This window comes from Colletes gigas, unplaced genomic scaffold, assembly GCF_013123115.1.
Source record: "Colletes gigas isolate AHSC1104 unplaced genomic scaffold, ASM1312311v1 Colletes_gigas_Sc00103, whole genome shotgun sequence".
NCBI lineage: Eukaryota > Metazoa > Arthropoda > Insecta > Hymenoptera > Colletidae > Colletes > Colletes gigas.
In genome coordinates, this window is record NW_025106729.1 from 62,929 (window position 1) to 88,200 (window position 25,272).

Below are 25,272 nucleotides of genomic sequence, written 5' to 3' on the forward strand. Positions count from 1 at the left end.
CAATTTCGTATACAAAAGTTGCATGATTTAAAGAGGTACAATACGTAGTGCATTTACTTTTTCTTATAGGTGGAGGCATTTCTGAGATTTGAAGGTCAACTTTAGTTTTTTAAATACGATACTATATTTTTTATATGAAAATATGGAAAAATATTGAATTCTGAGTAAAAAAGTATTGACCTTTATTAACCCTAAATCTAATAACTAACTAATAATTTCACTTCATTTCTTGACAATTTTCTTCACGTAATATCAAATTGGAGAATCAACCTTATTACAGATTTCTACAGAATAGTGAAAATTACCAAGAAATAAAGTGAAATTACTCGTTAGCTATTAGGTTTAGGGCTAATAAAGATCAATACTTTTTTACTCAGAATTCGACATTCTTCTTTATTTTGATATACAAAATATAGTATTCTATTTAAAATAACAAAGTTGACCTTCAAATTTCAGAAACGTCTCCACCCATAAAAAAAATAAATATACAAAGTAATGTATCCCTTTAAACCATGCAACTTTTGTACATAAAAGTTTTTCGCGTGACGTATATTTAAGATATTACAGAGCTGCACAAGTTGCGTGGATCACCCCGTATATGTATAACAACTATGGTGAGGCTGGATTTGCTACAATGATAGATTTACTACTATATTCATCCCTTTCTGATGGACTGTTTGAAACGAGAACAATTTTGAAAATAAATACAATTCAATTATAAATTCCATTCTAAGCATAATTATATGGTAGTTTAATTAAGTACAATTCATTTAGTTAAATAATTTTCAAACACAGTAGAATTACGATTGTCCGATATACTCGGGACTGGAGCAATTCCGGATAATTAAATATACCAAATAATTGGACTGTACCTACACATGAAGTGATAAAGATGAACAATATAATTACAAGAGCATCGATGTATAATATAATAATGTTATTTATTAATAAAAAATAAAATGTATAAATAAGAATTCTTATTAATTCTTATTAATTTCAATTTCAATTAATTCAGTAATTATTACGTCAAATTATTTGTCATTTTATTTGAGCAAAATAATTGATATAAAAAGCTATTTTCAAACAATTTATTTAGTCTTCTACATTATTTGTGAAATAAAAATAATAAAATATTACTTCAAATAAAATGTGCACAGACCTGTTTGAAACGACACTTTAACAATGACGAGACCTTCATTTGAAAAAAAATGTATGTTATGACATTTTTTACTACATTCAGCTATAGTTTTTTAATATTCACGAATGAGAAAAGCTCGATCGAACGGGGAAAGATTACAGAAGAAATATGTAATTTTTTCACCTTTTCTGAGAATTCTATCAGCGGCCAAAAATTTGCAAAATAAAGGTATGTTTATTATTTGTATATTAATATTTCCAAAATTAAAAATTCATTTATGAAAATAGTTTTCAAAAAGATTCATAAAAATTACAAATTTTAAAGACTTGTATTCTTTAAACAATTACGAACATATCTAAATGATAACTTGACTTCCCCTAATTTCATACGGGCTGCAACATATTCAAATATCATAAAAATGTCTAATCTCGAAGTATAAAAATGTTCAATTTGGCGTGAAGTGGCCCATAAATGGAAAGATAATTACGTATATTACGTATTATCTTTATAATTACGTATGTATCTATACTAAGTAACATTGTATAGACAAACAAATACATAAAAATAACTTACATAATATCGATACGTTTTAAATAGTTCAACAAGTGTCTTCGACTACCTAGAGCAAAAATTATATTATTTCCTTAAATTGTCGATTAAGCTACTATGGCTTTTTGATTCCTTGAAATGCACGGATGCAAGTTACGTAAAATTTGTCTTCTTCGTGCAGCACCAAAATAGTTAATTTTCTGCCATCGACCTTCATTTCTTCCGCCATGCTTCCGTTTCATTGTTCGCTGCTTCTTTCGCTACGATTTGTCGCGAAATTGTTCGCGATCCCGCGACAGCGGTACGGTTCGATTCGCCGTCCGAAAAAAGTGTTTTTTTCATTGCTCGAAAATAAAAAAACGAACGAGCCGCGAAAGGTCAAACGCTAAAAGGTTCTGTGAAATGAATTCCCATTCGGTCGCGTTGCGCTGGACGGCGCGTTCCGTGCACGAGAACACGATGCACTATAAATTTTCTTTTAATCTCGCGGATTGTGAAACGGGAACGAAAAATATTAAAGGGGCGAGAAAACGCCGGAGACAGAAGGCAAGCTGGAAAGGAGACGGTAATGGCAGACAGATTGTATGCTGTATGTTGCGCGTTAAAATGTCGTCGGGTGTACTCGTTTTAATTAATTCCGAACGAATTAATTACTCGTTCTTTGACACGGCGTACACGAAATGGGGGAGTGCGTATAAATCGAATTTTTCAACATCACGAGTCACTTCATCCACCCGTTTTTATGGCCACGGAAAAACAGCCGACGTTAATGAAAATGACGCACGGACAAATGCGACATCGTTAGTATCCTCCCCCACTTTCTACTTTCAAACGCGTTTAAACGGGAGTAGCACGAAACGTGACATTAATACGGCAAGTACCTCGTGCGTCGTGAGTGTAGATTCAATTGCATCTTTGAAACACGAATCGAGTAAAACAGAACGCTTTGAAACAGAGGAATAGCAAAAATCTATCCCACGGTCAGGTGAGTTTTATGTTGCTCGACTTTAACACGTTGACTGTCACGTTACCCCAGGTAAATTTTATTCAGGAATAGCGAATAAAATTTATGAACTAAGTTATGCTCGTTTAAATGCCCTTTTGAAAAATACGTGAGAGATTTTAATTTAGAAATATAAATTTATAAATATTATTCGGGAATAAAATTCGCTTAACTCAACTTTATCCATGGAGCTGGATAAATTTTATTTACGAATAATGAATATAAAGAACAATGGTAGAAATTGGCTAATTTTGGCACTGTCTGGCAATAAAAGTTATCGAGATTTATTTCTACAGATTTTAAGGAACCCAAAGTGCATAATTATTTATCCTGGAAAAGTTATAAAAACTATCAAGACTCTTTGAAATGTCGTGGTTAGTCAAAATTGCCTGATTAATAGCCATTGACTTTTTTAAATTATAATTATTCATTAGCAAAATAATCTTCCAGAAAACCAGTCAGTATGTGCATCGTAGATTGATGACGAGTTTATTGGAAACCTATAAAATTGTTATTTTATTTTTCACTAACTTGACATCCGCTCGTTTGTTCAATAATAATCAATTTGATATTTACGTGTGACTAAATTTTGCCTTGTTATGCCATTGGAAAGTTTAATTATAAATATTTATTCTCAATGATAGTGGTTAACGCTGCTTTACAATGTTTAAAGTCACTGAAAAATGTAAATTTATTAATTTAGTAAATGTCCCTCCCTTTAAAACTTTGAATTCAGGAAAATTGTAGAAATATATTACTTAGATTTCTGTAATTTTCTGTGTTATTTCACATTATTTGAATTTTACAAGGTTATATCTCGAAATTCATAAAATAAAAGTCTTAAAAAAAGTTAAATGATATGATAGTGACTATTTTTCTACGAACCAAATTTTGTAATTAGTGCAACTGTGCACCTGAAAAATGCAATTATATTGTTTTTCAATGGGATCGCATATTTTTCTACTCCGATTCTTCGAGTCATTTGTTGTAAAAATATATTAAAATACCAAGTTCGAACAATGAATATTTCGTGTGATATTCCACATTTGTTGGCCCATGCAACGTGTGCGTCTCTATAACTTCCAAAATATGTGTTACACGAAAAAATGTTGTATACAAAAGTTGCATGGTTTAAAGGGGTACATTTACTATTTTTATAAGCGGAAGCATTTCGGAGATTTGAAAGTCAACTTTGTTTTTTTAAATAGAATACTATATTTTGTATATCAAAATAAAGAAGAATGTCGAATTCTGAGTAAAAAAGTATTGACCTTTATTAGCTCTGAACTTAATTGCTAAGGAGGAATTTCACTTCATTTCTTGACAATTTTTTTCACGTAATACCAAGTTGGAAACCTAACCTTATCATAGATTTCTGTAAAACAGTAAAAATGATCAAGAAATAAAGTGCAATTACTCATTAGTTATTATTACTCATTATTTGATATTACTTGAAGAAAATTGCCAAGAAATGAAGTGAAATTATTCGTTAGCTATTAGGTCTAGGGCTAATAAAGGTTAATACCTTATTACTCAGAATACGATTTTCTTCCATCCATATTCCATATTTTGATATAAAAAATATAGTATTGTAGCGGCTAGCCGTGAAAAGTATAAAAAGACATCGGACAAGCAAACGTCTAGCACGGTTTATGACATGGACGACAGCGAAGCTATCTTGGAGAAAGCCGTTTCGGTAATTAGAGTTTTTAAAAAGCATGTCAGTAGCAAGAATTTGTTAACGGCCTCGATGATAAATCGCTAGTGTCATAAACCCTGAGTTTCCCCAAGGGTCTTCGATGCGAGGTCAAGCGATCATCGGCTGGTCACGCTGCCGATCTAGGACCTTGGGAAATTCCGTGGCGTTGCCACTTTCGCCAGCAAGCGCAACCCCCGTCAAATCGTAGCCCCGCTTCAAGAAAGCGTGCTGCAGGCACAAGAAGGGGGACGGTACGATTTGGCGGAATTCTAACTCGATAATTAGTCAAACCCACCTTTTAGGGGGTTGTCCAAAGAAAACGGCGACAGCCCCGTAAAGAAAAATGTAAAAGAAAGACCAAAGTCCTCTCGAAACCTTTGCCCGAGAACGACGTGCAAAAATAAAGAACTTCAAAAAAGTGAACGCTGTGATTGTATAATACTAACACGCCTATTCCTTCAGTATTCTATTTAAAAAAACAAAGTTGACCTTCAAATCTACGAAACGCCTCCATTTATGAAAAAAAATAAATGCATTACATAATGTACCCTTTTAAACCATGCAACTTTTGTATACAAAATTTTTTCGTGCAACGCATATTTTGGAAGTTATAGAGGTACACAAGTTGCGTGTACAGAAAATCCCCGTTAATCATCTTTCCAACTCTACACAGTACGTTTTCAAATGTTCCTTTCCAACCTCTTACCGTAAAATGCATATTTCCTATTTCCACGTTCCAATAATAAGCAGATATTGTTAACGACATGAGAATTATGCTTTTTGAACTAGATGAATACTAAAGATTTTTACTACGTCTGTGTCTACAAAGTAATCTTTGTTGATATTAGTAATATAATCTTGTGTCTGTCTTTAACTAATATATTTTTAATGTATGTTCAACATTTTGAGAAGAGATTTCCTATATGCAATGGTTTGAATAATAATAACAAAAATCGATTTTGTTACCTAAAATCAGCAATTATTTGAAAACCTATTATTAAATACTCTGACTTTTGTATTTACTTAATAATAAATGACAGATTAAAACAATACATAGCTATTCGTAACACTCACACAATTGAATAGTTAAATTTTAATTTTTGAATTGTGACGTGTTTTATTCTGTAATTTAAATTCTAATTCTTCTTCTACGTGTAACAAATAGAAGAAGTTGATTATCTTGTATTATAGTAATGTTGCTCGCTTCTGCCTAGTAACGTAATGTGGGAGTCAGCGTGTTAAAGTAATAATTGCATCATGGTATGAACAAAAATAAAAAAGAAAAAGTAGTAAAGTTCACGTTTGCCCATCCTCGATGTCGCATGCCAATCTACAAAAGTAAGGGGTTCTCCTCGAAGAAGGACACCCCACGCCGAACTGCCGTGTCTCTTGTAAGTGGTCCCGTGTTGTCCAGGAGGTGCGGTTCAAGGTACACGACCCAAAGGCACACAGCAAAGGTGGGACACTCGAGAACACCATAAACGGGCGAGCCGATGAGGAGGCAGCGCCGGCACCACAACACCTCATTCATCCTGGCAAGGATATCAGCAAACTTTACGGTACGACTTTATATATATCATTATTCCTTCTTAACACATTGCCAACCAATTAGAAAATTATCCCTTTTATTTGTATTTAATGGCATCATAATTATTTAATCGCATTATAGCGAAACAATGTGCTGTTGATCGAAAAAAAGATTCCAAAGTCTGGATTATACACGGCGAAACACATAATTTGATCAGCTTAATTTATTCTATTATAAATAGATCGTTCAAAAGTTTTTTGTCAAGTATAACATGACCCAGGGAGAACTTTCAAATAATTATACTACATTTTTCGCAAACTGTTGAGAAACGAGTTTATAATTCGCGCCCGACTAATGCAGAGTCATCCAGTGGGTGACCACACCGTTCTTTTATTGTTTGTTGCAATATGGCGATATAGCGCGATGTGACTTTTTGCCCCTTAAGAACACGCTTTTGTATACCAAGTGATCCATACGATAATAAACTGCTTTTTTCTCAAAGTTTTGCTGATGAACATCGTTTGAATTAAGGTGCAAAATACTTTCCTTAACGTTCTTTTCCATTTAGATGGAAAAAAGTATTCGTTATGATTCCTGTCGAATTGGTCCTAATATTCAGTAATGTAAGGATGGTCGAAAACGGGATAGGGCAGAAAGCGTATACAAAAATGCGAAGAGCTACTGAGGACGGTTATCTTTTATTTCAACTGCCCCTTACCGCGGGCCTAGCTCGACTGACTCCTCGTTTCTCAATTTGGAAAAACGGGACCCACCGCTAGGGTGGGCCATGTGCAATCCGACGGAGCGCTTTCCCTAACCTTGGCGACTACGGGTCTCGCTCAGGCTAAGTGCCATAAACCAACGGCCAGGAAGGTCCTTGGTGCCGTACGCGCTCTTGTGGTTTACAGCTCGGCCGTTCCTGACAATTTGTTCGTCCTCGAACAATCACAAGTATCGACTCTTGTCCGTATACCTGACTTAAGGTTACCTTTTCTTTTCCCTATGCTTAAGAACAGTATTTCTATAATTTACGCTACATTCTAAAGCAGAAGAAGAACAAAAAAAAAACGCACATTTGTTACACGCAAGAGTTACTTATGTACTATATCGCTGACAAGTTAATAAGTAAAAATTCGCGCATTACAACTACATAAATTTTCCTTAAACTACAGTAATAATGAAAAACAATAAAAATAGAAAAAAAACTAATTAATATAAAATACTATTCAGTGGCTATTTGCCACGGACGCATATTCGCCGGCTCCCACACACCCTGGTATGGTTTTTGAGCTAGCTGAAATCCTTTTACATCAGCTACAACGTAACGATTATTGCGCAATTCTTTAATAATCTCGTAAGGACCTTTAAAATGTGGAATTAATTTGTGTGCGACCCCAGGGGTTGAGTCAAAATTTCTTATGGCTATCAAGTCGCCCACTTTATACTTAGATGGTGGTTTCCGTTTCTTATCATAATATCTTTTATTGTATTGCTGTGAGTTTTTGATTTCTCTACTTGCTTTTTCTCGGAGTGTCTCTAAATTTCTTTCCTGCGCGTTTGCCTGATCTAAATATTCCTGCACCTTATCCGAGATTTTACCGTTTTGGTTAATTCCGAATAGCAATTTACTTGGAGATTCCCCCGTTGATTTATTTATAGAATTATTTAATGCGAATTCTGCATCGCTTAGAACTTGGAACCATTTCCTCTGGTCCTTCAGCTTCGCAATCATAGGTACAACGATCCTATTAACTCTTTCGACTTGTCCGTTGGCTTGCGGTGACGCTGTAGCGACTAAGACATGTCTGATTTGTAATTCGTCAACGATATCTTTAAATTCTTTCGATGTAAAACATGTTCCGCGATCAGAAACTATAGTATTTGGTTTACTGTAATTCGCAAAATATTCATTTAAACATTTCACCGTTTCCGCCGTAGTCGTCGACACGACCGCAAACAATTTCACAAATTTCGTAAATGCGTCTACTACAAGTAGTAAATATTTCTTCGTGCCTGTCCCTATCGCTAACGGCCCGCAATGGCCTATGTGTACGGTCTCAAATGGCCTGCTCCCCCTTTCTGGTGGTTGTAAAAATCCCTCAAGTTTCCCGGACCGTGGTGAAAAGGCTACACACTTAAGACAGTTTTTCACGTGGGCCTGGACTTTTCCTCTTAGTTTTGGAAACCAATAATGTCTCGAAATGTTCTCGCACACTTTGTCTATTCCCATGTGACCTAGTTGATCATGATATTTAAACAAAATATTAGTTTCCATACTTTGCGGAACATAAAAAAGTAGGTCATCATTTCTTTTCCGATATACTAACCCTTCCCGCATCTCAAAAAATTTGTCCTCTCCGTTTTCCAATTTTTCCCTAATTTCTTTAATTGTAGGATCCTGATTTTGGCATACACTTAAATTGAACTCAAATGAATTAGCCTCGATTACCCCAATACTGATTCTACTTAAACCATCTACATGCCCCATTCGCGTTCCCTTCCGGTGTTCTATCACGTAGTCAAAACTTTGCAATTCTAACACCCACCTCGCAATCCGTGGGTTTACGTCCTTTTTGCTCAATGTTAGCGTTAAAGAGTTGCAGTCTGTAACTATTTTAAATTTAATACCATGTAGATATACTCGAAACCGCCTAAGTGCATATATTATTGCTAACGTTTCTAACTCAAAACTATGGTACCGACTTTCTGTTTCTGACGTTCTCTTTGAAAAATAGAATATAGGGTGCATTTTCATGTCTGATTTTCTCTGTATTAGAATAGCTCCAAACCCAAGTGCACTGGCATCGGTGTGCAACTCTGTCTCATCGCGGGGATCATAAATTGACAAAATCGGTGCTTCTACTAATTTTGATTTAAGCTTTTCGAAAGCTTCTAATTCCTTTAACTCGAATTTAAATACTGCATTTTTCTGTAGCAGATCGTAAAGGGGCTTTGCTAATATAGAAAAGATCTCAATAAATTTTCGAAAGTAGGAGCATAAGCCAACGAAACCACGCACATCGTGCACGCTTTTTGGTAACGGAAAATTGGACATGGCCTCGATACCGCGTATAGTGGGAGAGATTCCCTGCTCGCAAATCAGATATCCTAAATATTCTATCTCGCAAAACATAAATTTACATTTATCTACTCTTAATTCTAGCTTATTTTCCACGAGTAATTTAAAAACTTTTGCTATCACGTCCAAGTGATGTTCGATAGTCTCCGTCGCAATCAGGAAATCATCAATATACGCAACTACATCACCTGTATCTATAAGGGGCTTTAGGACTTCGTTTACGAATCGTTGAAATCGCGTTGGCGCCGTTTTTAATCCAAACGGCATTCTCAAATACTCAAATTGCCCCAAAGGCGTAACAAATGAGGTGTATTTAATTGAATTTTCCGCGACGCGTATGTGGTGAAAGCCGTCTTTTAGATCCAAGAGCGTAAAATATTTCTTATGGTTCTGTACATCCAACTGGTCTTCGATTAAAGGTAGAGGGTAATTATCTTTCGAGAGCGACTTGTTAAGGGTTCTGTAATCAACGCACATACGATATTCATCATTCTTCTTTCTGACTAGTACAATTGGTGACGCGTATTCTGAATTGCTGGGCCTAATAACGTTCTTTTCCAATAGATCGTCCAGAATTTTCCGAACCACTCCTTTTTCGGCGTATGACAATCTTCGCGGTGAAAAATGAAACGGTTGGTGTTCTTTAATCGCTAACGAGATTTCTGCGTTTATTTTGGGTTCCGTGGGTCGAATCGGCTCTAGATATTGACGCGTAAAAATATTTCGAATTTTCGCTTTGTTTTCTTCCGAAATTTCTTGATTAATGTTTAAATTGGCTACCGGCGAATCTAATTTATCGTTAATCTCAATGTTCATAATATCCGTTACAAAATTTTCCATTTCAGGGTCTGCAGCGGTTGCACTTTTGATTTTATACTCCGTTCCCAAAGAAATGTTTACCTTCGCCGACAAAATATAATCACGTCCAAGAATTATCGCGCATGACATAGTGGTATTCGGTACAACAAAAAAATTCATATTAAGTGGTAATCCGTTAACTTTTACCCGTTGCTCGAAAATGCCTTTTATATTCAACCGCGACCCATTTACGCCGCAATAGATGTGATCGTTTGACGAGATGCGTTTATACGACTCGCCTCCTAATACATTTTCTTTCATTAGACTTACCGGCGATCCTGAATCTAGCATTGCTACCGTTTCGATTTCTTTTGGCCTACCACAATTATCGCCGACCATAAACGATATCGGTACTGTAAACGCATTCTGAGTGAGCATGGTTGGACGAGATGGACGTTGGTTGCCTCGGAAGCCCTCGCTGCTCTAGACGTCCCGGTCGAAGTTAAAGTTGAGGTGCAAGCGTTTGCACGATGCTCGTTGCTGCCACAGCTGTAACAAGATCCCCAAGTCCTCAGCGGCTTCGGGCAATTCCTCTTAATGTGCCCCGTCGAATGACAATTATAACATCGAAATTCCTGATCGATCGCATCCTGCCTTGTCGGTGGTCTCGGGGTCGGCTGTCTTTTCCGGTCCACTCTGGTGCTTTCTCCAAGCCCCACTTTCCTGAACGCACGTAATAAATCCTCGGCACTTCCGTAGCAATTCATCCGCGCCTGGTCTCTTAGGCGGATGTCCGGAATGCCATCAATCAGCAGGTCCACTAATTCTTCGGAGTCTATGTTGACTTGGTTCGCCAACGTTAGCTTCTCTATATAATAATCGTAGAACGTCTCATTCCGATTCCACGCTCGAGCTTCCATTTCTCTTCGTAGCGCCAGCTTGCTCGGACGATGATCGAAAACTCCCTTCATCTCTGCGAGCAATTCAGTAGCGGACATCGAGAGATGACTCGGTTTTGATTGGCACCATTTTAATGCCTTGCCTTTCAGTCGCAAGTTTATCAAAATCTTAACTGAATTGTCGTCCAATTGATAGCTGTTGCGTAACACCTCCACCTGCTGTTTCCAAGTTTCGAAATCGTTAGATTCCCCCGTAAATTCTCGTAACATTTCCGAAATCGTCCTCAGATTCATTGTCATTTGGCTGCTAACACTGCCAGTATACGGCGATGCAGATTCTCTCTGCCACAATTGTCTTTCGCGCTCTAGCAATTCTCGCTCCCTTCGCAACAGTTCTCTTTCCTTCTCTAACCACGGATTCACGTCCTGCGCACCCATTTCCTATGGAACGTCGACCCTGCTTTCTTCCAAACTTGGCCCTGCTTGCGCGGCCACCCCATCCTCTAATTGCGGATCGTTTTCCAGCAATCTCTTGATCAAGTCAATTCTATTTCCACTGATGGTTAGGCTCCTTTCTTGTAACATCCCTCGGAGTATCGCAATCGAAATGTCGTTCAGTGATTTCTTTTTTACGGGTGCCATTTCTTACTCACAAACACAAACTTCGAGACACAAAATTCCGCCAAATACCGCGGACGAAAACACCAATCTGCTGTCACTCTGTCACTAAAATTTCACAATTTGCTGATTCACACAACTTAATCAGAACAAAATGAGTCACTAAGGTTACTATCCCACTTCTGAAACTGTAAGGATGGTCGAAAACGGGATAGGGCAGAAAGCGTATACAAAAATGCGAAGAGCTACTGAGGACGGTTATCTTTTATTTCAACTGCCCCTTACCGCGGGCCTAGCTCGACTGACTCCTCTTTTCTCAATTTAGAAAAACGGGACCCACCGCTAGGGTGGGCCATGTGCAATCCGACGGAGCGCTTTCCCTAACCTTGGCGACTACGGGTCTCGCTCAGGCTAATTGTAAGTGCCATAAACCAACGGTCAGGGAGGTCCTTGGTGCCGTACGCGCTCTTGTGGCTTACAGTAAGAGATAGGTGTGAAAAAAAATATAAATTTTTCTAAAAAAATCTGAAGATAATCTTGAAAATTCCGGGACAAAAAGCAGTTAATAATAGACGTAGCATAATCATTTTAAAGTTCTCCCTGAAGAACAGTGTTATTGTTGGGAATTCCCCATATTCAAATGGTTAACCTGGGCATGTGGCAGCCCTGGCGATCGGAGCGCCGTCAGATGCCCATGTTTGAAGAGGACTCGACAAAGCAATACGTCTTGTACAAACTCCCCAAAAAGACTCGCATAGTAAATTATTGTTGTTCCTAGTATTTATTAAAAGATCTCCCACAGGTCGCCATCCGGTGGTACCATCTAACTACATACGCGTGACTACAATGATGATGTTTTTTTTTTATGTTTTTCCCCTCTGCAGTGTGCGTGAGTTTAACTACGTTTTTTTCATGTCGAAATATACAAGGTGTTCGGCCATACCTGGGACAAATTTTAATGGGAGATTCTAGAGCCTAAAATAAGACGAAAATCAAGAATACTAATTTGTTGATTGAGGCTTCGTTAAAATGTTATTAACAACATTTCAGTAAAGAATTTTTTTCTCGGAAGTGGGTAGGATTTCGGGGGTATGTCCATTCACCAAAAATGATTGTAACTGACGAAGTTTGTTCCGAATTTGTAACGAAGCCTGAATCAAGAAATTGATAGCCTTGATTTTTGTCTTATTTTGGCCTCTAGAATCTCTCATTAAAATTTTTCCCAGGGGTGCCCGAACACCCTGTTGAACTAGAGAAGAGATACAACAAATTTTTAAATATTCGCATTTTCCATATTGGTGTATAGTTTCTATTGATGAATGTATAAAGTTGCAAAACAATAGATAGAAAACAGTATAAAAAATGATTATTTTTTAATATATTATTTAACTGTGATTTCACCCCCTAGTTATGCACCATAGCAGATAAAAAGAAACACGTGTCAACTATTTTCCTAAGAACTATATTATGTATATGTAAGTTTTATTAAATTCGTAAGACGAAATTGAGATCCAAATTGTTCGAAGAATATTTTTAAGAAACGAATTTTGCAAACACCTGGAAACACTACAAAACTCTTTTAATAATTATTTTAGTCTCGATTACATTAAAATTGAACGTGGATCAATAATCCTCTGTCTAATACAAATTATCCTCGTTTCATAAAGAGATTTGTGTAGGTATTCATCCTATTTGGTGCATTATATCTAACCAAATAAGAATTTTCAGCACTGGTAAAAAGAAGATTTATTTAACTCACATTTAAGAATATTATTCTGAGAAACATTACATAGAAAAAGTCTACTATTATCATTGGACTGCCAAAAAGAATCCATACAAAAGAAAGGTTAAAAACCACTGTTTTATATTATTTTCTTCATCCGTGGAGGTGAAGGAAAATCACAGGAGAATTGGGCGAGTAACGAGAGTGAGGAACAGGCGCCATGTTTTCTTTCATCAAAAACTGTTGGACAGATAATGTTTCTCGACATGTCCTTATCTGTCCAATAGTTTTTAGCGACAAGCAACATTGTGTTTGTTCCCCACTCTCCTTACTCGCCTAATCTCGCTCCGTGCAACTTTTTTTATCACCACGAATGAAAAAAACCATACGAGGGAAGCAATTCGTTGATGTAGAGGGAATTAAAGAAAAATCGCTGGAAACTATAAACAGTATACCCGTTGTAGTGGAAAAAATATTCGAACTAGTATTAACTAGTACAGTATTGTCTCTATAGAAGCGACGCTCTCGGGGCTCAACGCTCGGCTATATCGTGGACGAGAAACGATTCTTGATACTTTGTTGACGCCTACTGGAGGCGGCGAGTATAGAAAAGAACAGCGAGCATATGACAAAGAGGGACTGAGCGGCCGAGCATCGCCGAATTTGCTATCGCTTCCTTCGCTTCGGGTCGGCTGTAACGAAACACAGGCGATGTTTATGCGAGCCTATACGAAATCGGTGTTCTAATTCTGACTTCTACCTCTCTTGGTAGAGGTCGCAGAATGAAATACTGATTCTGTATAGGCTCGCGTAAACATCGCCTGTGTTTCGATACAGCCGACGTGGAGTCACTTGAGCCGATGCATGCCTTTGATTTCTTATTGCGTTAGTAAATAGGACCTAAATTGTATATCGTATTTGGTGTCATTTTAATCAGAAAAGTGTCACGAATATGTTGATGAAGTTTGAAAAAAGGAAGAACAAAAATAAAGATGAATTTCGTTGTTGATTTAATATTGTATATGTACTAGTTAAATCGTGTCATAACTTCAGTACATATATGTATGTATCGATCGTTTACTGCAATAGTGATATAACCCGAAAAGATATACATAACTTGCGAATTTAAACTGTTTAACCAACTTATTTTACTCTGAGTTGTCTCACGATTTCGGCAAATAAATGATAGGTCAATTAAATTACAATTCCTTTTTTCAGATGAGGATACACTTTAAAGAAAGGTCAAATGTATATTATAATTTATGAAAAACAATAATAAAAATTATGTTGTACTTGATCTTAGTTAAATCAGAAAACTGTCACAGACATGTTAAAAGTTTCAAAACAAGAAAAGGAAAAATAAAAAATTTGTATTATTGCACTAGTGTTGCCTTAGTAATTTGAGCCCGTATCGTATGACAATGTTCGACGACCGACTGTCAAACGCGCCGCTATCTTGGGGAACCGCCCATAGGAAGGCATACTCGCCGATACAGCGAGTGCTTAGTTCTAACGGTACGCAGTGGGGATAAGTAGAGGGGATATGATATTTGCCTATATCGTGGACGAGTTCCGAGCTTATATAGAGAAAATACTGTATTAACTTACGTGGAGAGTACTTTGAATAGGAGTAGAATATAAAATTGTTTAAATAAATAATTCTAGTTATTTTTGGTCCCCCTCGTATTGTTTCTTAATCTTCTACAATACTTGATTTTACGCTATCTTTCCTGAAACTTGTTCCAAAGAATGTCGGTAAATGTCAATGAAGTTCAGTTAGGGACAAACTTGAGTGGATACCTGTTTATTGTACATAAAAGAACTTAATTAATTTTTCTACTTTAGTTCTTGTTTTGTTATTTTTCGTCATAGTTTACATTGTAACGAACAAATTTTGGTAGTTTTAGAGAATAAAATGGTTCTTTTTAATTAGGGATCATTGCCAACTAAAACTCGAAAAAAATATGCACAAAATTGATTAATCATCGTTTACCGATTGAAGTCAAGGTTAAACAATAAGTTCTTATTGTTTATATATCTCTAAAGAGTGTTTATGACTATCAGTACAAATATCCTGGTGCGCTGTCAAAAATGTATTTTTAAAAGTTTTTCAATTAATCTATAATATGGTATATCGCAGTATAAATTCGCCACAAATACAACAATTAATTATTTATGATCGTCGAAAAAGTTTCAGTTATAGAAACATTGCAAAAAGCTACAGTATTTCAAAGAATGTGGTTAAAAACGTTTGAAAAAATTTAATATTACCGAATATATTTGGAAGCTGAAAGTCCTACGAAGTATACCATTGAAAATTTTGATAAAAGGATTGTGAGAGTGTCAAACAAATCCAAGTGTTATTCGTTGTGTAATAATTGAAAATCTAAATTTAAATGTATCAAGGTAGAAAATATTTCGTAGATTCAAAGTAACTTTGTTCATTTTCTATTTAAATAAACGAAAACTGAAACTTTACTAAAAAAACATGCATCAAAGTTGGAAAATAATGTAGACCGATGAGAGTTAGTTTGAACTGTTTCTCGAGAAAAAAGGAAAAAGAGTGTAGAGAAACTTAAATGAAGCACGCAGATAAAAATTCATATTGTAGACGATGAAACACGAAAAAGGTTTGATTATGACGTGAAACTGTTTTTCTTAATCCAGTGTTGAAAATATAGTATATCACTATGGATTCATTAATGCCTATCGAACGTACATACAGGGTGTTCTGCATTTTTCCGTACACATTTCAGCAGTGCGTTCTACAAGAAAAAATAAGACTAAAGTGTTATAGAACAAAAAATTCATAAATGCTTTATTAAGAAGTTCTAAGAATGAAAACCGAACCGGATTTAGGTTATCCAATTATTTTTTTAAATATAAAAAGGAATAAATTCTGTCGTAGGTCAATAAGCAACATACTAAAAAATTAATTATGAGTAACGTAATGTAATCGAGGTAGGTGACTTAACTTATACATTATTCCCAAGTTAACATATTACCGACAGGAAACGAGTATTCTCGTTTTACGATAAATGTCTGTTTTTCTAGTAATTTCTTCGATAACACAAGAAAAAAATTCTAATATTATCCACATACAACTCCTGAAAATTTCAATAAAATATTAATTACAAAAATATTTATCACATTTTTGGTATACACATGCTGAAGGAATCCTGTATTATTGAGGGGCCTCTCTACTTTGTGGGATTAAAAAAATCGAAGTTTTTTTTTGCGTTTTCTAGTAGTATGTAGTCTCGAAAATATATCTACCAAATATTAAATTGAAATTCGGAAAAGTAACAAAATTATGGCCTGCTGAAATGTACCATACACATGTATAACAACTGGACGTAAAACTTTAAAGCTGTTTTTCTCGAAAATAATTAATTTACGTCGAAAATTGGCAAAATGACGAAAATTTAAATTAAAAATTATAAAATTTTGTTATTCTTTCCGCAAACTTTTTAATACAAATATATAATATACTCATTAAAAAACTATCAATTTTGGTACGAACGAGAGCTATTAGTATGTGAAACAAATTGTAAAAATTTCAGAGCAATCGAACGTATAGTTTTTGAGATTTTATGTACGCCATTTAAGAGAGTAACGTCTGCAAGATCATACTAATCAATCCCAGCTCTATACAGGGTGTTTAGTCACCCCTGGGAAAAATTTTAATGGGGGATACTAGAGGCCAAAATATGACGAAAATCAAGAATACCAATTTGTTGATGGAAACTTCGTTAAAAAGTTATTAACAATTAAATTCAAAAATTTCAAATCGTTCTGGAAAAATTATTTTCGGTTGCGGGGTTCAATTACAATCATTTTTGGTGAATAGACATACCCCCGAAATCTTGCGTATATTCGAAAAAAAAATTCAGTACGGGCGGAACTTTAAACGTTAATAACTTTGTAACGAAGCCTCCATCAACAAATTGGTATTCTTGATTTTCGTCTCATTTTGGCCTCTGGAACCCCCCATTAAAATTTTTCCTAGGGGTGGCCGAGCACCCTGTACACAGGGTGTCCCACGCAACTGAAACAGACTATACCTCTTAAACGGTTGGGAATAGAAAAATATTTTATAAGTCAAAGTTAAATGGTTTTGTGCATTGTTTCGTCATTGGTTCGTCAGAAAAATGCAACTGCACCTTTTTTTAAAATGGAAACCTACATTTTTGACTGCACCAGTCGATCTAGTTTCTTATGCTCTACATAAAAGTACTAACATACTTATGACCTAAACTTATTCGTTAGGAAGTTATCGAAGATAAAAGTTTTCTGAATTATTTCGATCTCTCAACAAGCGTTCTGTGTACTTATGTTACAACAAGTGTTCGAACGGTCCTTCATTGCAGTCCAAGCATCTTTCCATCCGTTTCTTGATGTTGCGCAATGCGTTCCTGATGTCTCTTTTCGTAATTTTGGATATTTCTTGTTGAAAGTACCTCATGTTTTGCCGTACACTTAGAGAAATCTCTGTATCGTGGAAGAGAACTGGTACGTCGGATTCCAGAAAGTTTAGGTACCTTTGACCAGTCAATGTTCCGTTAAAGAAATGTGGACCGATAATCCATTTGTCAAAAATTTCACACCAAACATTTACACTGTACCGTATTTTATTGTTAGCGTTCCTTCTGAGGCGTAGATTTTCAACGGACCATGTATGTTCATTATGTCGATTGAACATCCCATTGTTTGTAAATGTCGCCTCGTCTGTCCACAGAATTTGAAATACAAAATTTTAATTTTCCTGAACACACTGTAAGAAATATCGACAAGGGTTCATTCTTCCGATTTCGTCTCCAAACCGCAATGTTTGCCCAACGGAAAACCGATAGGGATAAAAGTTCTGCGTTCTTAGAATGCGTTGAAACGAGAATTTTGAAATTCCACATTCTCTAGCCAGATCTCTCATAGATGCATGTGGATTTAATTCGATGTTCGCCAGCACTACTGCCATAGTACCTTCATCTTTAACTACTGGTTTGGGCACATCGCATTTTGGTTTGAGGAAAGACCCGTATTGACGTAAATTGGACTCCAGTTTGTAAAAATATGAATGCGAGGGTTGTTGCCGATTGGGATACGGCCTCCGCACTATTTTGATTACATTTCCTAAACAAAATGAACATATCAACTGCTTCACTATTTCTAAATGCCATAATTTAAAAACACTGGGACAGCAAACGATCGCACACGAGTAGTAAATAGTTACTGAAGGAAATCTTACAGTGACTAGTATTAGCAGCCGCGAAACATTGTAAGGCAGCACAAACATTCTAAAGCAACAGAAACATTGTAATAGATTCGGAGAACTTTTATCTTCGATAACTGCCTAACGAATAAGTTTAGGGCATAAGTATGTTAGTACTTTTATGTAGAGCGTAAGAAACTACATCAACTGGTGCTGTCAAAAATGTAGGTTTCCATTTTTAAAAAAAGTGCGGTTGCATATTTCTGATGCACCAGTGCACAAAAGTGCATAAAATTAGTTGCATATTACGCATCGTCTGATACCATTTAATTTTGACTTATAACATAATTTTCTATTCCCAACCGTTTAGGAGGTAAGCCTGTTCCAGTTGCGTGGGACACCCTGTAAAATTCCTGCCAGAATGTTGGCACCCAGGTGGCACAAACGCTAGAATTTCGACTTTTAACACTAGAACAACCGACGGTTGACGTTGTTACATATCATACATGTATGGAGCTGAAACGTTTGGTGACTTGGGCGTTGACCCGAGCATCTAGCGTACAACCCTTTGAACGGGGTTGACTCATGCCGTATGCGAGCACTCGGTCCAATTTCCACTACTTTATATGGTAATGCCCCGCCTACGTACAGAGCATTTTACGTACGGCCGCGTTTCCTCACTGTGGGAGCTCAGTTTTCCTAAAACTCTCGGCATGACGTTATTTTGACACTCAGGGCAAGATCGGGCTATAATCCCCTTCAAGCAACTATCTACCTTAGGGGGTTTATCAGTGAGTGTCCATTAATCGAGGAGCTGATACAGATCTTTGGCCGTCAAGGCAATTTAGCAATTGTACCAGCTTTGTAAGTCATTTAAGAAAAGTGAGGAGGCTGGTGGTTCAAATAACGATCCGACTATCTACCCCACAATTATTAACTGTTTATTTCCGCGGGTGTGGGTGTGTAGCCACACGTAGGTTAATGTTAACTCCGATACTATCACGTAGTCAATCGACTGACTCTTACGGACTGTACAACAACGTCTTTACCAGAGTGATCGTGAATGTGTCTTCACAGATTGATTTATGGACTTTGTGTCTTTAACAGACTGAGCTCTTTTCTTAAAACTCTCTTCAATATATACATGACCTTACCCTAATAGCAAAGGGAGAGAAAAATAGACAAGACAGAAAGACGGAAAAACGAAACTGGAAAATTCTTAGTGCAGGGGAAGTTTAGTTACAGCGGAAGACAGTCATAAAAGTCGAGAGGCTCACCGGACCCTGGGAAAATGGAAAAATAGAAAGCTTAAAACTATCCTTGCATTCCATTCCATTCATACCATGGCAAGGGCGTAGTGGCTATACAATGGCCGCTACAAAAAGACATAGCAATTTTTACGTTTTTATGTATTTTTCTATTTTATGAGCGAGAATTGAATATAAACTGAATAATAATAGTAATATAATAACAATAATTTAATAAATAATTACACATAAAAGTCAAAGACATTTTTTGCAAGTTACAATTGTTTTAGCAGGGAATTTGCCACAGACTCATTTATGACATGTACCACAAATATTGTTCGTTTTATTATTAGTACAATATGCTATTTGACACCGTTTACGTTTCATCGAAATATGCGTCTGGTTTTGTGACGGTGTACATGATGATATTTCTTCTACTTCAACTGAGGATCGACCGGTTAGTTCTTTGTAGTAACCTATAAATTCTTCGGTCAACTGGAATAAGAAGTCCTTTCTTGAAATATTTTCTCTTGTTGTTTCTTTATTTAATATCCAGACACTTATTCCGGCAAGATCTAATATATTGTAAAATATTTGTAATGGCCATCTTCGGGATCCAGCTTTCACAGTATATTTTCGGGCCATTTGATCCATCATGTCTACGCCTTTGGTATTATTATAAAATACCACTGTTTCAGGTAAACGTTTACCATCTTTTTCAATTTTCACGGATTTGTGTTTTCAGCTGAGTAATAATACTTTTTTATTGGGTTTACTGTTGTATATGGTCAGAGTACAATTTTCTGTTTTATAAAGTATTGTCGAGAACCGGGGCATGTTGTCCTTTTTTGATTTTGCAGGTTTAGGTATTTCTCTCTTATTTTGTCTAATGGTGCCAACTAAGGAAGTTCTTTTGGTTATCAGTTTTGTTGCTAATGGCTTTGTAAAGAAATTATCTGTTCATAAGTTTTAGGACGACAAATTCACCTAAAGGTATGGATAATCTCATTCCGTATTTTCCTATGTAGGGAAATGCATTTACAAGATATTTACCTTTTACATCCGACGCCAACCAAAATTTTATACCAAACTTATTCGGCTTGTTTGGCATATACTGGGTAAATCTACATCTGGCTTCGGCCGAGAATAATTGTTTATCAACTGTAATGGCAGCTCCTGGTTTATAACACATTCGCTATTTTCAATGAATTTATTCTACTTCTGAAACTAATGCAAAGGACCCCGCACAGATCTTATGGAAAATGCCCCCCGGTTAAATTAGCTGAACTTTTGATATGATGTAGTTCATGATGTCTTGATGAAAAGTTCCAATGGGCCCAAGCTCGTAAATTGAACAGTTTCCGAGAAACGGTGGATCAAACGTTAATAACAGTGTGCCTTATTCTAGACTACCACGTTTGAGCATGTTTGAGTGTAAGAAGCTGTACATTAGAATAAGAAGTTGTACACTGTCCATTTGTTTGACCCCTTAAAACTCAGTAGTTGTACTGTGGACCCTTAAATATTACCCCTTGAACCCCTGGCCCTCTGATTCCTATTCAGGAGTCAAAATAAAAAAAAGCTAAAAAGGTAAAAAATGGTTTTCTTTTTTATTGTACAAACATGAAGCACCATCGACATTAGCATTACCCAGTGTGCACTACGAGGAGGTTGCCCAATCGGATTTTGCACACCATGTGGTCCTGAAGAGGGCCGTTTTTATAGTTCTTTCTATTCGACCATAAGAATCTCAACATTCATATTGTCTTGATGGTCTTTATTAGCGGCATCTCTGGTCGTATTTAGAAGATTGTCATCCGAATATTTGACATGCCTTTGATGACGAGCAAATCCTAATAACCTTAAAACACTTGCAATATGTGCGCATGTACCCAATGTTTTGGCACTGGATTGATAGATACAGTAGTAACCATTAATTATTTCCTCTTCTAGTTCTAGTTCATTTTTGCGAATGTGAGAAATAAGAATTTGATGTTTGGTACGATTCCGAAATCGCGAATAAACATTTAGTCTTCTAAGGCTATCTACCAACGAAGTGTCAATCTGCGCTAATAGTGGGCATTAAGACAATATGAATGTTGAGATTGTTATGGACAAATAGAGAGAACTATAAAAACGGCTCTATTCAGGGCCACATGCTGTACAACATCTGATTGAGCAACCTCCTCATGGTGCACACTGGGTAATGCTAATGTCGACGGTGCTTTATGTTTGTACAATGAAAAAAAGAACCAGTTTTTACCTTCTCGGCGTTTTTTTATTTTAACTCCTGAATAGGAGTCAGAGGGTCAGGTGGTCAAGAGGTAATATTTAAGGGCCCACAGGGTGACAACAGTGCTTCTTACACTCAAATATGCTCAAACGTGGTAGTCTAAAATAAGGCGCACTATTATTGACTTTTGATCCCCCATATCTCGGAAACTGTTCAATTTACGAGCTTGGGCTCATTGGAACTTTCTATCAAGACATCATGAACTACATCATATCAAAAGTTCAGCTAATTTAATCGGGGGCCATTTTCCATAAGATCTGTGCGAGGTCTTTTATTTGTTTGCAATCGTTGGCATCTTTCGTTTTTTTTATCAAAACGAATTAGCTGAAGAATTTTGGCAAATTTATTCCTGCTCATTGTTTTAAAGAAAGTTCTGGACCCCCGTTTTTGGACCATAAATATGAAAGTTTTAGGTTTTTTGCTTCGTATGCCCCACGGGCATATAAAATTGCTATAAATGCATTCAACTCTGCTAACGATAGAGTCCAGCCGTTATCCAGAATTCGACAGGCTTCTGCTTCGGTACAAGTTTTTATATGTCTCATAACACTATTGTAGAGTATCAGAGAATATGTTGTTCTTACACTGCCTTTCATGAGGTGTCGTTTCGCACATGCTGTTGATCCTGACATTTCTTTGAAAATGTTGTGCACTGGTAATCTTCCTGGCATTGAGCCTTCTTGCTGTTTTTGTCACATAGTGACGTCAACAGATATTTCAGTATCCTGATCGATTTCACACATTTCAATGTACTAATCACTTTCATTTTCAGAATTAGAGAAAGCTTGGGCTCTTCTCGTTTTTCTACACAAACGTCGAAATCTTTCATCTTCACTGTCAGTATCGAATGACTCGCTTATACTTTCGTTGTATGATGGTGGATATTCATTTTCACTGCCAACTAGATCACTTTCACCATACTCGATATCAGAACAATTTTGCACCAAATTATTTATTTCTTTCAGTAATTTACTGCTTTGTGAAAATTTTCCCATAGTTTCGAAGTAATTTTATGGGTTCAAATATTTTTGCAGATCGCGATAAAATATAGACTTCCGATTTTCTAAAAGTATTACGGCACAAAATAACGTTTTCTCTGTAAGTGTTCCTTTCAGACAAAATGTGAAACAGTTTGCGCGATGCAACAGCATCGAAAACAGAAGCATACCGATATATACAGGGGTCATTTGTTTTTATAAACACGCGACGATATAGTTACAGCCACATAACAATATGAAGACAGTAAAGGACGAATTGAAAAATTGAGCAAACATAATACATGTCTCTTATAGTAATTTTGTACAGCGTACATGTACGAAAATATACTTAGTTTTCCAAAAATGTATTTGAACAATGCAAAGATAATATGAGAAACTTCCAAAATCACAAGTATACCTACGTTCCGTGGGGGTCAAAATGACTCATCTTGGTATATGAAGGTATACTGCATAAAATTTTATATCAAAAAGACAAAAAAAAACTGCTTTATAGAATTAATTCTTTGCATATTTTAGAAAAAGTCATACAAAATTTTAGGAAACAAAATGTATTGAAAATGAATTATAAGTACAAGAAATCCCAAACAAGTCATTTTGACCCCCTTGGTAGATCCAGAGTTAAAAACAGCAGATGTCTTTTGATCCTGTCGTAAACTTTTCAAAACAATAATGTCACCCGAAGCAATAACTCCGGTAATTACCGCGGGGACTATACAAAAAATGTTTTACAATATTTGACATTTATCTCTCAAAATTTAACAGTGTACATTCTTATATATATATACTTTCAAAAAATGAAATAAAAAAAATTGATTTTGTTGAGGTCTCGCATAAGACTACCCCCTTAAAATCACCCGTCGTATAGGAAAATTTTAATAAAAATGGCCCGTCATTAATGTGTTAATACTTCTATGAATGTAATGTTATAAAATGTATTCTAGGTTCTATAGAAATAGCGTAATATATGGATTTTCCTCTTCTTCCAGGTATTACGCCGTCAGATATCGACAAATATTCCCGCATCGTATTTCCGGTATGCTTCGTCTGTTTCAACCTAATGTATTGGATCATATATCTGCACATCAGCGACGTCGTGGCAGACGGTTTGGTGGATCTCAAGCAGGGGAATTAAATGAACAAACCCAACGGTCGCGCGCACACGCGCACGCCTCCGACGAAAAGGACGTGCGGTAAAAGACAAACACGAAAGTATAAAAAAAACTGAGGGTGGGGCAGACGGTGAGACCAGTTCGCAAGAGGAACTAAGAAAAAAAATAGAAAAATCAAGAATCAATATTCTGCGAAAGGGACAGACCGAAATAACGCTGTGATTAGTTTGAGACGTGGGCAAGTAAATGAATTCGTATAAATTAAATCGACATGGCCGGTGGAGATCGACAATTGAAGGAAAAACGGAAAATATATGAAGACAAAACGAATAGTGAAAAGAGACTGGGAGAGCTGTACGGAAGTTAATAGCTCTCCGCTGATTTAACCAAAATATAATTTCGATTCGAGATAAAAAGTGTCAGATCAAAAACGTCGGAGACTCGAACGAGTCGTGTCGTCCTACGACTAGGAGATTAGAGACTGTTACTGGTCAGGCAGGTCTGACGACTAGAAACGCGCTGTGGCTGCTTCGTGTCATTCCGCGATACCGATCGTGTAATCTCCCTTGCGAAATGATCTTCAATTTCCGCAAAACCCCTCTCGCTAACTGTCCCTGTGGAACAGTCCAATTGCAATGCGAATCGTGATGCTCGCGCGAGAACGAAAGTGACGGGAACGGGCGGAACACGCCTGTGCAAAAATATTCAAACTAAACGGCGAATCCACGAGCGTGCATACTTTAAACATTGCCAGTCTAGGTACATACATAGCACTTTAAAAAAGAAAGAGAAGAAAAAGAAATACTTATATAAACACTTGTCAATTTAGCTACCATGATATACATACATATATACATACATATATACATATACATATACATATATATATATACATATATATATATATATATATATATATATATATATATATAGTAAAATTAACTAAACGTAAGGGAGAACGCAAAGTTCGAGACGACGAATCGGAAGAAATGTGATGGAAAACGAGAAACTTTGGGAACGATTAAGAATCAACGATCATCGCTCGAATGGCGCTCGTGCGTGCGTGTGCGTGTGTACGAATGCGCGCGAGATCGATGAAAAGGAGGAAAAAAAGTCGCGGACGTACGCGTACTAATTACGAATGCGTTACGTGTGCCTGTGCGTGTATGCGCGCGAGTGTGTGTCCAGCGAGCGCCAAAGCGTGTACGTGAAAAAAAGAGGTGGGTTTTTATTTCGAAACGAAAACGAAAACGGTTTACTATCAGAGACTGGTACGACTTAACACGTTAAGTGCGTACGTTGTATCTAATGTATGTAAGGAGCACATGTGCGGACGCGTGTTAGGTACCTTACGTGCAGATACACGTACACGATTATCAGCG

General features: G+C 36.5%; 1 protein-coding gene across 2 annotated transcripts in view; it reads left to right on the forward strand.

The window, feature by feature from the left end:
• Positions 1-24,995, forward strand: part of LOC122404105 (gamma-aminobutyric acid receptor subunit beta-like) — a 43,887-nt gene extending 18,892 nt beyond the window's left edge. Inside the window, exons 5-6 of one of the 2 annotated variants that reach the window (XM_043407999.1) lie at positions 5,804-5,948; positions 23,768-24,995. In XM_043407999.1, the coding sequence (XP_043263934.1) occupies positions 5,804-5,948; positions 23,768-23,913 (291 nt within the window). In that variant the 3' untranslated portion in view covers positions 23,914-24,995. The remainder of the gene's footprint in view (positions 1-5,803; positions 5,949-23,767) is intronic. The other variant, XM_043408000.1, reaches the window with a different exon arrangement.
• The last annotated feature ends 277 nt before the right edge of the window (positions 24,996-25,272 follow it).